Source organism: Calypte anna, chromosome 1, assembly GCF_003957555.1.
Source record: "Calypte anna isolate BGI_N300 chromosome 1, bCalAnn1_v1.p, whole genome shotgun sequence".
Lineage (NCBI taxonomy): Eukaryota > Metazoa > Chordata > Aves > Apodiformes > Trochilidae > Calypte > Calypte anna.
Genome location: NC_044244.1, coordinates 41,573,795 through 41,588,988, shown reverse-complemented (window position 1 = coordinate 41,588,988; position 15,194 = coordinate 41,573,795). Strand labels below are relative to the sequence as shown.

At 38.4% G+C, this 15,194-nt stretch overlaps 1 protein-coding gene across 1 annotated transcript in view; it reads right to left on the bottom strand.

Annotated features, from left to right (window-relative positions):
- ARFGAP3 (ADP ribosylation factor GTPase activating protein 3) overlaps positions 1-14,906 on the bottom strand; it is a 33,175-nt gene extending 18,269 nt beyond the window's left edge. Inside the window, exons 1-5 of the mRNA XM_030469225.1 lie at positions 14,745-14,906; positions 8,673-8,791; positions 7,873-7,945; positions 4,028-4,159; positions 1,884-1,967 (exon numbers count right to left, since the gene is read on the bottom strand). Coding sequence (XP_030325085.1) covers positions 1,884-1,967; positions 4,028-4,159; positions 7,873-7,945; positions 8,673-8,791; positions 14,745-14,813 — 477 coding nt within the window. The 5' untranslated portion in view covers positions 14,814-14,906. The remainder of the gene's footprint in view (positions 1-1,883; positions 1,968-4,027; positions 4,160-7,872; positions 7,946-8,672; positions 8,792-14,744) is intronic.
- Between the last annotated feature and the right edge of the window lie 288 nt (positions 14,907-15,194).

Here is a 15,194-nt window from a genome sequence, read left to right as displayed (position 1 = left end):
TGCTGGCTGTTATTTTTCTTTACTCATAACAGTAACACAGTACAGGAAACCTGGACTTGTATTTACATATATTCACCAATACTTCTACCCACACTAAGCCCTTGCACTTCCAGGTTTTTAACACCTCATTTTTGATTGTGAGCAGTCCTCCCAAGCCTTCCTGATGAGTCCTCCCTCTCTCCTCAGGCACATCCTCCTCAGCAGGCACATTTGTGACATGGTCACAATATTTGCTTTGTATTTATCTTCTCCATCAGTGCAATGCCACTGCCATTTCATGCTCATTCTTCCCTGAAACCTCAGTCTCAAAACTACCTGACATCTCTCTCAAAACATCCATACCCAAATAATCTCTTTGCCTGAGGTAGAGATAGTTTGTCAACTTCCCACCTTTGCAGATACCTGAAACATTTGCTGTGAAAATTTACTTTATCCTACCCATTCATTCTCTTAAGAGGGTTTGCATCAAGTTTCTGCTTCTTGTCCTCAACCACAAAAATATTTACAACACTCTTCTGCTTAGACTTCCTTCTCTTTAACTTGCTTAAATTACACTTTTCCCACTCCACTGCAAGTATTCTTCTAAGCTATCTTTTGCAAACAGAAAAACTCCATTTATTTTTCTACTATCAGGACAGAGAATCTTCTGGTGAAGACACTAGACTAGAATTCACAATTTTTTCAGTCTTTGCAATGAGCACTTCTGAGTGACAGAGCAATTTGCCCAGTCTATAAAATGTAAATATTCTTCTGCTGAATATTTATTTTTATAAAATGCTGAAATTTATTTTTATAAGATATTCAAATATTGGCTGTAGAAGTTCCTAAAATAATAATAACAATAATAAAGCAGCAAAAAGACTGATTTTCCTTTGAAATGAAACATTTTTGAAAACTCACAAATACAACAAAAACATCGCCACTGAATAACCAAAAAGAAGTAATTTTTCATTTAAATGACAGCTTTTTACATCCTTAAACATCTCTTACAGACTAGGAAGTCACTAAAAGGTCACGTCATTTATACAGTGTTATTTGCCCAGATACAGATATGAGCAATTTACATAGGTTTTTCTTACTTGCTGCTCATGTACGTGCTGGGGAAGAGTTTTCACAACCAGGGCTAATCTGATACACCCAAACTGTTTGAATTATTCTCTATCCCAAAATATGCCTCATGATCATACTTGTGTTTTCAGGTGTTCACAGACTGTAACTGTACTAGAAAGCAATTGTACAATAAAGCAATTGTAATAGAAGACTTTATAATGTTGCAATATTTAGGAATATGAGGTGTAGTAATAACTTCATTGGTCTAAATTAAGACCAAATTGCTGGAGGTGTTTTAATTAGTATTTTTCAAATTAATCATTGACCTGTGACATAAATACAGAACCTACCACCTTAGGGCAGTAGGATCAAAGAAACTTAAACCAACAGTAACAATAGCTTTCAAAAATTACTTTAACTATTTAAAAGAGGATGCAAGTATTTTGGAGGAAGAAAAAAAAATTTCTGCTTAACAAAATTTTTAAGAACTGTTCAACTTCACTGATTAAAACCCGAAGTCATCACACAGTATATTTAAATCAGAACAATCACAAGCAAGGAATCATGAGTCCAAGTGGAACTGTAAGCATACAAAAATACAGTTTCATTCCACATTTAGCTTCTATTTGGGTCACTCTAAATTATCACCTTAGAAAGTGGTTCACATCCAGGAAGAATTCTGACACCCATAGAATGAAAAACAGATTAATATTAACTCACTGACCTACTCTTTCTCTACAATGTTTTCTCTCAGGGTTTCATCTTCCTCATAGAGCACAGAGTTAACCTAAGTGTTCAGAAAGCTGACATGAATTAAATACAGGTAATCTAACCTTGGGAGAAACATGGGATGCAAAAAAGTCTTCCTCTTTCTTTTGAGGTGATACAGGTGGCATTCCACATCCATCTGTCCACAGCTAGAATTAAAGAGAGAGATCATTTTACACGACAAGTGCACGAATATGTTTTTCAAATCCAGTAATCTTAAAATTACTTTTTTTTAAATTCAAGTAAAAACTGTATTGTTGTTTTTTTTCCCCAACACATGATTTTTCCTGAAGAGTTTACTCAAGCTTCAATGTATGACATTCCTTTTTTTTCATTTCATACAGCTTTGATGTGTTCCTTCACATTACTCATTTCCCCAGTATAAGCTCTGCTGGAGTAATACTGTCAATATTTAGTATCACTAAACTTTATAATAAGTAGGGTTTTTTCATTTTCTCATCTAAGTTATTTTCTAATCCTCTTATTTTGCCCAAAGCAAAATATAAAATAAAATAAAATAAAATAAAATAAAATAAAATAAAATAAAATAAAATAAAATAAAACAAAACAAACCAAAACAAAACACCTGAAAATATAACACTAGCAGTCATTGGAAACTGTTTCAGAATTGTATCAGTGTGGTCTGGTACTCTTGATGAATTTTCCCACCCAGTCAGAGTCCCAAAACCTCTGCTAGAGTTAAAGCAGAGTTTTTCAAGATGCTAACAGTTTTGACTGATGCCTGATCTCAAGGGCCTGGAGGGCCCACAGGTCCACAGGGTATTCTTAGCATTGTGCAGGACAAGACTATAACCTGTGATCTGCACTCCAAGGTTACTCATAGGCAAATAATTTCCCACAATTCTTCCTACTACGTGCAAAAGATTCACGATTGAAAATAATTACCTCATCAAAAGGGTTACTGAATGTACAACTGGCTTACCTCATCATTCAATAATTGACTATCATTAAGTTAGAGAATAATTTTTTTAAAATGTAACAGGGGTGGATGGCTGGTACTAAATCTAATTACCTGAGTTGTTTACTTCAGCAACTTAGCACATAATCACCTAAACTTTCAGAACATAATTTAAAATAGATATTTACTAGATTTTTAAAAAAAGAAACACACAACTAATGTTAAATTATTGGATAGAATCTGTAATTGAAGTGAGACAAGCACAGTTCTTTGAAGTGTCATTTGGGGAACTTCACATGAATTAAAGTGCATGCTATATTATTTTTACTCTAACATATATCTAAAGCTGTTAAGAAAGAAAAAGAAGTATTCTCAGAAGTTAGTGATATGAACTATGCTATCTATAACATATATAATACATAATAATTTTAATCCATTCCATGTTATTTGATGCATAGGCGTGGAAAAGCCCCAAGCTTTCTTGCTTTTCTTTTAACTCCCACTCCTCCAATGGACTTCAAATGAATCAGTCCCTGACTTCAACAAGCTGAATTAAACAATCTAAACATGCTATCTCATGTACGTAGAAGACAACTGCTGTCAAACCTATTTTGCTACTAACTTCCTCCAGTCAGCAATCTAAAAATGTTTTGACAGCATGCATGAACTGTTTCAGCCTTTTTATTGAAGAACTGCAAGTTCAAGAGATTTATAACTTGATCATTTTTCAAATATAATTTTCGTAGAGGAAAAAATAAAAAATATTTACCTGTTCAAATCCAGCCCACTTAAATAAAAAACATTAGGTAGTTACTTCTGTTACTTTTAAATTTTTACTTGCTGTATTTCTCAAAAACAATCCAGTTCCAGATAAACAAAACTAAAACCACTAAATAGCTCATGAAGAAGTGCTGACACTTTTATTATGCAATACCACTAACATAACTTTGGAGCACAGCTGCAAACAAAGTAGTTTCCATTTTGAAGAATACCTGAAACTTCTGCCTAGAATTCCTCTAAGTTACTGCAAATGTTAAAAGTTAATGTTTTTAATAAAGCAGAAGTGACTCTGAAATATCTGGCTGAGCTCTATATCAATATTCTTTTCTGAAACAAAAAGATAAGCTACGTATAGTTTAGTCCTCAGCTTGCCTATTCACTGCAATGTGTATCAGTACCTCCTGAAAATCTTTTCCGTGACCAATTAGAAATTTAAAATAAAACAGCTCGAGGGGGAAGGAAGTTAAAGTTTTTCAGAAATCTTAACATCAAAGGACACGCATTACTCACATCAGTACCATACTTTCTTGTTGCCTGTGTTGCGAGAGATTTAATCTTCTCCTTATAAAGCTGGGCACCACGACTGTTATACTTTGCATTGGCATCATTTGTTGTGCAACCATGTTGATGGAAAAAAGCTGACTGTGAAGCATAACACAGAAAATGCAGTGAGAAACAGGTTTAAAAACTAATGCCATTTACCATAAAGATAAATTTCAATGCAGCAAAATACTCTGCTCCTCTGCCTAAATCTAACCTTTTCAATTATGAAGTCTACTTAGATCTCTAAAACAGAAAGACAATTCCATTCTGGCAACCTCTTTACACATGGACAAACAGAAAAAACCCACAAACTCATAAGTGGGATATATTTAAAGCATATACAAATGCAAACTTGGCATTATATACAATGAATCCTACTTCTGAAATTATGTGTAGAAATTAAGAGGTAGAATTGATTACAGATACCTGTGCTTCCCGGGACATTCCTGCCTGAAGATGACAATGCCTGACAACCTACATGGCATTGCCTGGCATCATCTCTAACACGCTGGAGAGATCAATGTTTGTTCAATTGCATCAAAATGACTGCATAAAATAGAATTCCTTCAGAATAAAAGAGTGTGCATACACATCTGTATGTGCCATATATAATTATATGCTTATGTATCTATGTTAAAATATAAATATATAAATGAAAAAAATGTTATTTTGTTGTAGGATCTTAAACCAAAAGTAAATCGATATATTTATATCAGAGTTCCATAAGTTGTTGGAAGATCAAAAAAGTAATTTTCTCAGTCCCTAGGACTGACAAGTAAAACACACCATAACATTCTTGCACTGAAGAACACCTCAGACAGTAAAACATGATAAACAAGTTTATGATAGGATCAACAAAACTACATAGTCTATGGCTATGACAACATATGCTGCAATTGCAAAGCCTAAATCTAGTGTACAACTACCAGACTGTGTATAAAAATTAAGCAACAATCTTTCAGGACTGAGGTAGAGCCAACATGAACTGTTGTGATTACAACAGAAACAGCTGTAAACATAGAATCACAGAATCATTTTGACTGGAAAAGACCTTTTAAGATCATGACATCCAAGTGTTAACCCAGCACTGCCCAGTTCCCCATTAAACCACATCCCTGAGTACCACATCTATATGTCTTTTAAATACCTCCAGGGATGAAGACATCCCAGATGCCAAAAAGATTGTGCCTTTTTGCATTTAAATATATACATATATGAAACTGATATTCACAGTTTTTTGTAAACTGGAACTGCAATCATTGTAGCAATTTAATTTGAAAACAAACGGAACTAAAAAGACTTCAGATTTCTTAGCACACTGGCACATAGCTATGGAACTCAGAACTGCTGTTACCCAAGATTCAGCATCATCAGGCAACTATAGAATACAAATTAATAATGTTCATCTGATAGTACTTCTCAACAGTAGTTAATAAAATCAGAATTTGGCATTTAACTGGAACAAAAAGGGAATGGGTTTTAAAATGCAATTAGAAGAAAAACCTTGATTTTACTTTTTAAGATGTCCAGTTTTCATGCAGTAATCTTCCTAGGCAATCCAAAACAGGCCATTGTGAATTTGAAGTATTTAAGAGGTGGCTGGGAGTATACTACACCTCTTGGTACATCATATGACAAGAAAAAGTGACACCCAAGCAGAAAGAAAGAAAAAAAATCATAAAATTAAATAATAAAGGTTTACTGTTATCCTCCTGGTAATATGCTTTCTAAGGTTAACTGAAGTACTTTTCAGACTTTGCCATCTCTCTTTTTCAAATACCTTAAAGTCTTTGTAGAGGAAAGTTTATATAGTTTAACTAAACCTTTTAAGCCTTTGGCTAAAATAGAAAATACTTTAAATGCAAAATCCCCCTTTTCTGATTTGTCAAAACTGTGACTTTTATGTACTAACTGGCATAACAGAAATTCAGCAAGTAAATTCATATAACAGCAGCATTATTACAGAAATTTCTAACTTAGAAAGGGCAGGAAAAAAAAAAAAAAAGAAGGAGAAAACACTATGCAACTGCTCAGATCTGTAAGCCAGAGTCAGTGACTGCTGAATGCCTAATTCAAAGAAAAAGGTTTGACTGGAAAACGCAGGAGAGGAAGATAAGTAATAGTGATCCTGAATTCATCTTTTTTTGTATGGAAATAGAAAAATAATAAAAAAATAAATCAGCAGAATAGCAAAGTCCTAAGACTTAAGGAAAACAGATGCCTAAAAAAAACTGTTAAGAAAAATGCCAATGGAAAGCAATTGGAAGCAAATGGAAGAAAAAAAAAAAAAAAGGAAAGCAAGCAAACAGGCATGACTCCCAAAAAGCTTGCAAAGGAGAACATTCTCTTTTAAAAAGGAGATTGAGAGAAATATGGCAGTCAAGATAACTTCAATTTACAATAATTGTGTGTAACTAATTTGTAAATACATTAAAAACCCAAGTTGAAACTAACAGCCAATAGGAAGTGGCCCAAACCAAAATATGGTTTCTTCTCTGACAGTGTAGCATGTTTTATTTTGACTTCAGTTCTACCTTAGTTACTAAGTCAGATCATGACTTAAGTATTTTCATAAACCATGTAAAAAAACATGGTCACAGGAAGAGGTCTGTAAGCTATGTTTACAAGATGTTGGAAAGTCATCTTTCAGCAACTGTCAGTGTTTCCCAGCTAAATTAGACAAGTACTGACAAGAAATCTGATCTGACCTTTTCAGTGATTTTTATTAACAGACTTGCAAGAAAAAATAAAACAACATTTGCAGATTACACTAAGCCAGAAAAGATGCAAGAAGTATGGAGGATTAAATTAGTATTCAAATGAATCCTCAAAGAGAAAAAGAAAAAAAAAGGAAAAAAGGAAAAAGAGAAAGAAAGGAAGAAAGGAAAGGAAAGGAAAGGAAGGAAAGGAAAGGAAAGGAAAGGAAAGGAAAGGAAGAAGGAAAGGAAAGGAAAGGAAAGGAAAGGAAAGGAAAGGAAAGGAAAGGAAAGGAAAGGAAAGGAAAGGAAAGGAAAGGAAAGGAAAGGAAAGGAAAGGAAAGGAAAGGAAAGGAAAGGAAAGGAAAGGAAAGGAAAGGAAAGGAAAGGAAAGGAAAGGAAAGGAAAGGAAAGGAAAGGAAAGGAAAGGAAAGGAAAGGAAAGGAAAGGAAAGGAAAGGAAGGAAAGGAAAGGAAAGGAAAGGAAAGGAAAGGAAAGGAAGAGGAAAGGAAAGGAAAGGAAAGGAAAGGAAAGGAAAGGAAAGGAAAGGAAAGGAAAGGAAAGGAAAGGAAAGGAAAGGAAAGGAAAGGAAAGGAAAGGAAAGGAAAGGAAAGGAAAGGAAAAGGAAGAAGGAAAGAAGGAAGAAGGAAAGAAGGAAAGAAGGAAAGAAGGAAAGAAGGAAAGAAGGAAAGAAAGAAGAAAGAAGAAAGAAGAAAGAAAGAAAGAAAGAAAGAAAGAAAGAAAGAAAGAAAGAAAGAAAGAAAGAAAGAAAGAAGAAAGAAAGAAAGAAAGAAAGAAAGAAAGAAAGAAAGAAAGAAGAAAGAAAGAAAGAAAGAAAGAAAGAAAGAAAGAAAGAAAAGAAAGAAAGAAAGAAAGAAAGAAAGAAAGAAAGAAAGAAAGAAAAGAAAGAAAGAAAGAAAGAAAGAAAGAAAGAAAGAAAGAAAGAAAGAAAGAAAGAAAGAAAGAAAGAAAAGAAAGAAAGAAAGAAAGAAAGAAAAGAAAAAAAAAAAAAAGGACTGGAAAAAAAATCCTGAAGATGTGAGCCAATAAGGACAGACAATAGCTTCCAAGCCTAACAGTCTTCAATGTGCAGCACAAATACTCAGGAGTACATACAGCATTTGCATTTCCTCCAACTTGCATGCATCTCAGCTGAAACCAAGACCAATTTGAATCCAGTTCTGTAGATCTAAACAGAAAGAAACATTTTTAATATTATGTCCAAAGCCATTTAAAATCTGTCAACTTTTTCTTCTTTTTTCTTTCTTTTTTTTTTTTTTTCTTGTGTGAAATGAAAAACACATCTACAAGGAAAAAAATCTGTGATAATGAACAACATGCAAAACAAACCAATAAGGCCATATAGAACTACAATATATTTTACAAAATGTAAAAGATTGAAAAACACATCCTCTGGTTGACAGGTTTTCCCTTTTAAAAAGCACCAATAAGACAGATTTTCAGGAAGCACATTTGAACTCTGTCACCAGCAGATGACAACCACATCTAATTGAGAAACTGACAATCTGAATGTCATATCACAAGAAAAATCTGCAGCTTGGTGAGAATTAATTCCATGATCATTAGAAATGAATTCTCGAGAAGCCCCCTGTAACACTGTTGTGTACAGTGAAAAAGGCAGCAGAGGAAGAATTTTAGCTGATGGAAAATGGCTGCTTTTAATTGCAACACCACTGAACAAGCAGGGAATGGCTGCATGGCACAACTTCTGCCAAACCCTACCTATTTACCTAATTCCCAAGCAGCTATCAGATACATGACAGCAAGTACAACTATTAAAAAGGTCTAGATCAGTGGCTGAGAGAGGAGTGAGTTTTCCTCTTGGAGAAGGTATCTGGATAAACAAAACCACAAAAAGATGCAATTTTTACTATAAAAACATACAAACTACTTACCGAATGAAACTCAAGTGAACACCAAGCGATCGATGGGTCCCTGAACAATCAATACAGAGAAAAACTCCGTATGTTATGCTTGCCCAGCTGGGGTTCTTAGCTCCACAGTCAAAACATACCTTAAAAGAAAATAAAGATCAGTAACAGGACATGAGCATAACCAGGTCTTATAGTTGAGCTGTAGGGCATACTAACACCCTTGCAGTGATCAAACTTAATTAACTCATCCTTACATCATCTGTTAACATGAAAACTTCACATTACTCTAACTTAATAAAGAAGAGTTACACAATCTGCCCACACTTTTGTGTCTTTGCCCTAACTAGACAGGACTACATGCCTTCCCAGTTACTGACCATAACCAGTGTACACAGGGAGCACAGGGTGAGACACCAGGTCAGAGAATCCACATCAATCTAGTTGAATCACACATTTAAGGCAGTACTTCCAGCACTACTGAAATACAAAAGCACTGAAGAAATATTTTCCCAAGGGCAGGCTCTCTTCGTGACGTTCCACTGAGCCTACTACATTTCTCTAGGAATGTACATGCAACAGCAGTTACCAGCAGCACTACTGATGTAATTATCTACTTTCCTATATAGAATCCTTGGCACTTAAAGCAAACCACTGGAATCCATCTGTGTGAACACTGGAATGCACCTGTGTGAACAAAGCATTCGTGCCCTGAACTGTTTAGCTGAGCATTCTGTCAGCCATGTATCACAGGTATTGCTATATCAACCTCTTGACCATCTGTCAACAGACTGGTTAAAAAGCAAATGTCCGTAATTACACAGACAAAACCCATTGATTTCTTATCTTCTACCACCACATTAGGCTCCCAACATTCAGCCAAAACCACAATATCTATCTATGTCTACATCTCATACTTTGCAGGTCTGTAGATCATGACCTTCAAGTCCTGTTTCAGTTACCCTGAATTTTGAGCTTATTTGGCCAAGGAAAGCAAGAACAACAACAACAAAAAATGCTACATTAATCAATTTCCAAATGCCAGAAACAACACATATTTAAACAGGAACAGCTATGCACATGGTATTAACTAGGAATATATCTATTCCTGTAAGAAAGCACTTGATTATCTGATCAATGCTTTTTCAGCAGGACTTACAAAGGCTGCAAAGAAGTTCTACAGTAAAAGCATCCATCTATAGGCATACTTAGTGGTATTTACTATGAAATAACTCTACAGAGACACAAGCTTTTACACGCAGATCAATGGAGTTCCAATCTGCAGCTTTATGCTTTAACATCCTCAAACAAATCTAATGCATTCTCAGATAGCATGGGGAGTTCTAGCTATATACAGAAAGAAAAAAAAGGGTTCTTCTAAGTCAGGTGGGGACATATGCTACACTACATGCAGGCCACAATGTTTTCAGCACTTTCTTTTCAGGTTGGAAAAACAAAAGGTAAAGAAGTCTCCTTGTAGAAACACTATTCATAAAGACACAGGGATATACATAACAGTCAAACAAGAACAAAGTTTAGAGTCAAGTCAGCTCACCAATAATTCACTAAAATTAATTTCATACCCAGAAGAAGTCTGAGGCTAAACTCATTTTAGCAGGGGTCTATTTAAGCTTGTAGAGTCCAAACTTATCAAGCACAAAGTTCAGCAGATCCACCATCAGTTCTTACAGAATATGGTTATTTTAAGTCTGAGCTTCAGTTAGGGTAACAATCAGTAACACAAACAGAAAGCAGGAAGGTCAGTTTCTGTGTGTGCAAGTCTCCTCTTTCTCTCTCAACAAAGACTTAACTTTCATTAATGTTAAGTCATATATGCATCTCACTATTGTATGTGGAAATGGGGTCATTCACTGACATAAAGCAGAAATGAAGTAAAAGCTACACGGAACGAGCCACAAAAGGAGGAGTTAGTGTCCCTGAAACAAGGACAGGTAGAGGAATGGAATACAGAGAGCTGGAGAAAAACAAGAATTATTGTTGGAGGTTTATATACTGAGGTCTTAAGTGTCCCGATCTAGTGGTAGGTGTACTTGCATATGGCAGGAAGGTTTGACTTAGTTGATCTTTAGGGTCCCTTCCAACCTTGGCTATTCTATGATTCTACTTTTCATGTATGCCATATTCTAAGAAAACACACATTCTTAGTAGTCAGAACTCAATACTGTTTTACCGGTTCTCTCAGTTCTTCGAAGTTGTTCCTTAATAAACAACATGAGCTTCATCTTCAGTTTAAATTGGCTATCTTCAGGTCTTTTCTTACAAGGCCAAAAGGAGGATGGGGACAACAAAACAAGAGAAGATTCTGATTGAAACCAAAGGCCTGGTCTTGTTTCTCATATAGGATATCAGAGCAGGCTTACAGTCCTAAGTTTTGTGGAAATACCCAGGAGTAAAAATGAAAACCAAGAATCTTGAGTATTAGTCGTTTGTTTTAAAATATCCTATGTTTAAAAATTCCAGTTATTAACATCCCTAAAGATCTTTCTCCCCTCCCTGGTACTTCTCCACCCATGGACTTCCTAATATCAGGATCTTAAAAGTCAACTGAATCACCTTGGAAGCTAGATACCACACAGCAGGATAGTAGCTCAGTATCTCCACTCATGCAGGACTCTCAGACGCTTGCAAGACACCTGGTAAAGTTATTCATATATAAAAACTGTAGCTTATAGGACTGCGATGCAAATAAGAACATCTAACTTTCTTCTGAAGGTAATGTAAGAGCTACTGCTTGCATCATGTTATGCAACAGAAATAGAAGCTATTTCATTGCCATTTAGAATAACTTTGCTTAGTTTTCTCAATTTTTTGAAGCGCCTTCAAATTTTGACAAGCCATCCTATGAAATTGTTTCCATTTTAAAAACAGATAAAGTGTCTTTTCTGTACCGATTTAGTACGACTAAAATATCAAAGTAATTCCCAAAAAATTAATTTGAAAGATACTGTAAAATAATCGATTGCTTTTAAAATACACTCACACTCTTTTGGCTTATTTTGTGTTATTGAAAAAAAAAAAAAAAAGAGAAGTCCTAATCAAGATGTTTGCACCAGAGCAAGCACAAATACTCAAGTATAATCCACAGCAAGCTGCCATGAAATCATAAAATATCCACCTTGCACAAGGTTAATAAATATGTTAATAAATAAATAATTATTATACATTGCTGTTGGATATGGAAATGTAATAATAAATAGCCTACAGAAATGTTAGTTTTGGCACTTCAGAAGTGGTGAGCAGGTTGAGCAAGTTTATCCCTGTGGTTCACGGTTACACTACGTCCCATGCAGCCGGGCTGCTGCCACAGGGCAGCTCCACATCTCCTGGTGCTTCCCACGTCTCCCTGTACTTCCCGCTCCTAGAGGGCAAGGCTAGCACAGAGCTGCATCCACACAAAACCATCTAAAACTTGGGAGGGTCGTTTCACACTCGGTCAAAGGTGATCCAAGTAGCTGCTCTCTTATTTACCAGGCACTGTATTCAGATCTGCTTTCCTCCTTCTCTTGCATCAGCAGTAATAGTCAGACCTGTTGATCCGAATGGAAAGCAGCACTGCACGGCTTTGACTCAGAGCAAAGGTAGGTCCAACTCACACCACAGCCACATGACCCATAACGCCAACATAAAGGAGGGAATGGGAGTGTTTGCCACAGGAAGATGACAAGACTGACCATTTTTTGGAAGTGTCGTGGTCTTAAAATGAATTAAGTCAGACACGATTGACTACACTCCACTCTGGAGCAAAAAAACCCCAACCCATTCTCCAACACAGACACAAACCACACCCAGATGCAGACTGCAATAACAGAACTGGACTGATGATAAACCACCACCCCAGCACAGGTACTTTGTTTTCAGGTGGTTCAGGTCCCTGGTCTAAGTGTCCAAGCAGAGACATGAATGAAAATCAGAGAAAAGGGAATTAAAACCTACCACTTTCAGAGGAATAAATCTAGATTAAAAGAAACTGTACAGCACGGCCTGAAGGTGACACTTTCAAAACAAGTGAGCTCTACAAACATTCAAGTTAACATTATCAGCTAGCTTAAGGCCATATGAACATTTTTACATGTACAAAATACATCCTATTTAATAACTGTAACACATTTGTTCAGTGTCATCAGGCAGGTATTACATAATACTCAACACGCCAAACTGAAAAGAAGCTATATTCTCATCCTATACAAACTAAAGGAAATTCAAAACATTTATCCAAATATCACTTTAAACACACTATCACCCACAAATTAAAATGCATGTTTTTAAAAATGAGAATTACTTTCTTAAGGTCACGTACACTAAGAAGTGCTGCAGAGCACCTAGCACACAGTAAATGCACATGTGCTTTCAGACGGTAGTTCAGTAAGCCCAGCTGCTGCACTGAAGAGATACCAGTTCTTCCCAAACTGTACACATAAACAACATAGTTAAAGTATATTACTAAGCTTTTAATACAGAACATTTCCAGTATTTGCATGTTTCCCATTCCTTCCTTTCCCAGCAGAAAAGCCCTACAAAGAAAGGGACTGATGGACTAGGGAGAACAGAAAAGAAATGAAAAAAAACCAAGATTTAATCAAACATGGCAATGAACTTATGCCAACAACAACTTTTACTTAAGAAGACCGCTCAGGTATGCCAGCACGGGGCAGTTGTGAGATCTATACTGTTGATGTTTCCCACTCTCCTTCCTTCTTTTCTGTCTTAACAGGTCAGCAAGACTGGGCTTCACTGCAGTGTCAATTTAAGTTCACTGCACCTGATCTGCTTCTTTCAAACTGACCTGGTGCGAATGGCTGCACACAACTGTGCCAACATTGCTTTGTCAACAATGGTGCTAAATTCATATATAGCACCTGATGTGACTGTAAGGAGACACAGATTGCCTGAGCAACCATAGGTACCACAACCACCTTATTAAGCCTAGCACAGTAACAAGTTCTGAACTATTAGAGGCATCCCATCCTTGAGTTTTCCACCCTCACCAGATATAAGCAGTACCTTATGATTCTCTCGTGATCACAATAAAAAAAAAAAAAAAAAAGCATCACAACAGCCCTACAGAAACACTCAATCTCTTAAGACCCTGCGAATTTCAGGAACCTGTCCTCTCTGTCAGTCCCTGCTGGGACCAGGACCTTTCCTTTATGTCCACTGCCAGGGATACTTTTAGGAATGCTGTGTTACAAACTAGCTGGTGACTGTTCATCTCTGAGCTCTGCTTTCTTAGAAACCAGACCGTGCCCACTGCCTGTCAAGTCATAATGAGCTGTGTGTGGAAGCCAGTTTTGGACCAAAGACAGACCTCCAGGCTCACGTTTCCTAAAAATAAAACCACAGCGTTTCTTCCTAATTGCCTCCTACTGTATTTTCCGGACACGTTCACAGAATACATCATAATGCCAATACAAGGGAGCAGGTGGCACTAAAATGCAGCACAGGAGGAGCACACAGCTGCTGAAGGCAGTTCTGCCACCCCATACCCCGGCCATGCCACCTTTACAAGGCTGAAAAATTAAATGCCACCACCGGACAAGTCCAACGTGACGAGAAAACATCAAACTTCTATCGGAACAGAAGCGGCTGTGCCACGATGTGATAAAAACGAAAACAGAACAGAAAAAGCGCGTTCAACAGTCTATATGGTCGCTGGTTTGGAACTTGTTTTATTCACAGCTGAACTGACCCCCCCTTTCCAGCAAGCCTCAGACACCGGGTACCCGGGAAGAGCTGCGCTCCGCTCATCAGAGACTTCACCCAGCGCACCCCTCCTGGGGACAGCCGGCCGGGACGGAGAGCAGCCCGAACCCGCTGCCCAGCCGATGGCGAGAGGTGCTTCCTCCGCTTCCGGGACAGCGGCCCCCGGGAAGCTTCCTGGCCCTTCCCTGCCCTCATCGGGGGCTCCCGGGCACCGGGCAGCCGTGCCGGGTCCCCGTCGGGGCGTGGCGGGCGCCGGGCACTCCCCCTCCCTGCCGGCAGTGCGACGTGTCACAGCGCCGGAGCGCGCCCGTTGCCTTACCCCCCCACCCCCCTCCTCCTCACCCCTCCCGGGCCCCGCTCAGGCGCTTTTTTTACCTTGTTGGTGGGGACGGAGCGGAGCCGCTTGAAGATGGCGGCAATGTCCTGCTTGCTGGGGTCGCACATGGCGGCGGGGGGAGAATGGTGATGTGTGAGGGAAGCAAAGCGGACTGTGAGACTCAGCTGCTGCCGCCGCCGTTACCGCCCTCCCGCCCCGCCGGGACGCCCCACGCCCCGCCCCGCCCGGGAGGCGACCAGGCAGCGCGCGCGCCCTGAGCCCGGTGGGGCGCGGCCTCTGCGAGCGCCGGCGTGGCGGGAGGGGGCGACGCTCACTCCCCCCTTCCTTTTCCCCCCTCCCCCCCTTCCTCCCACCGCCTCCCGGTTGCCCCGGAGACGAACGGCTACGCCGCAGCAGCCGCCCGCGGGAGCCCCAACCATGGGCGGGGGGCGAGAGGGAAGGGGAAAGGGGAAGAGGTGGGGGGGAGGTGTGAGGCGGGCGGCCCCGGG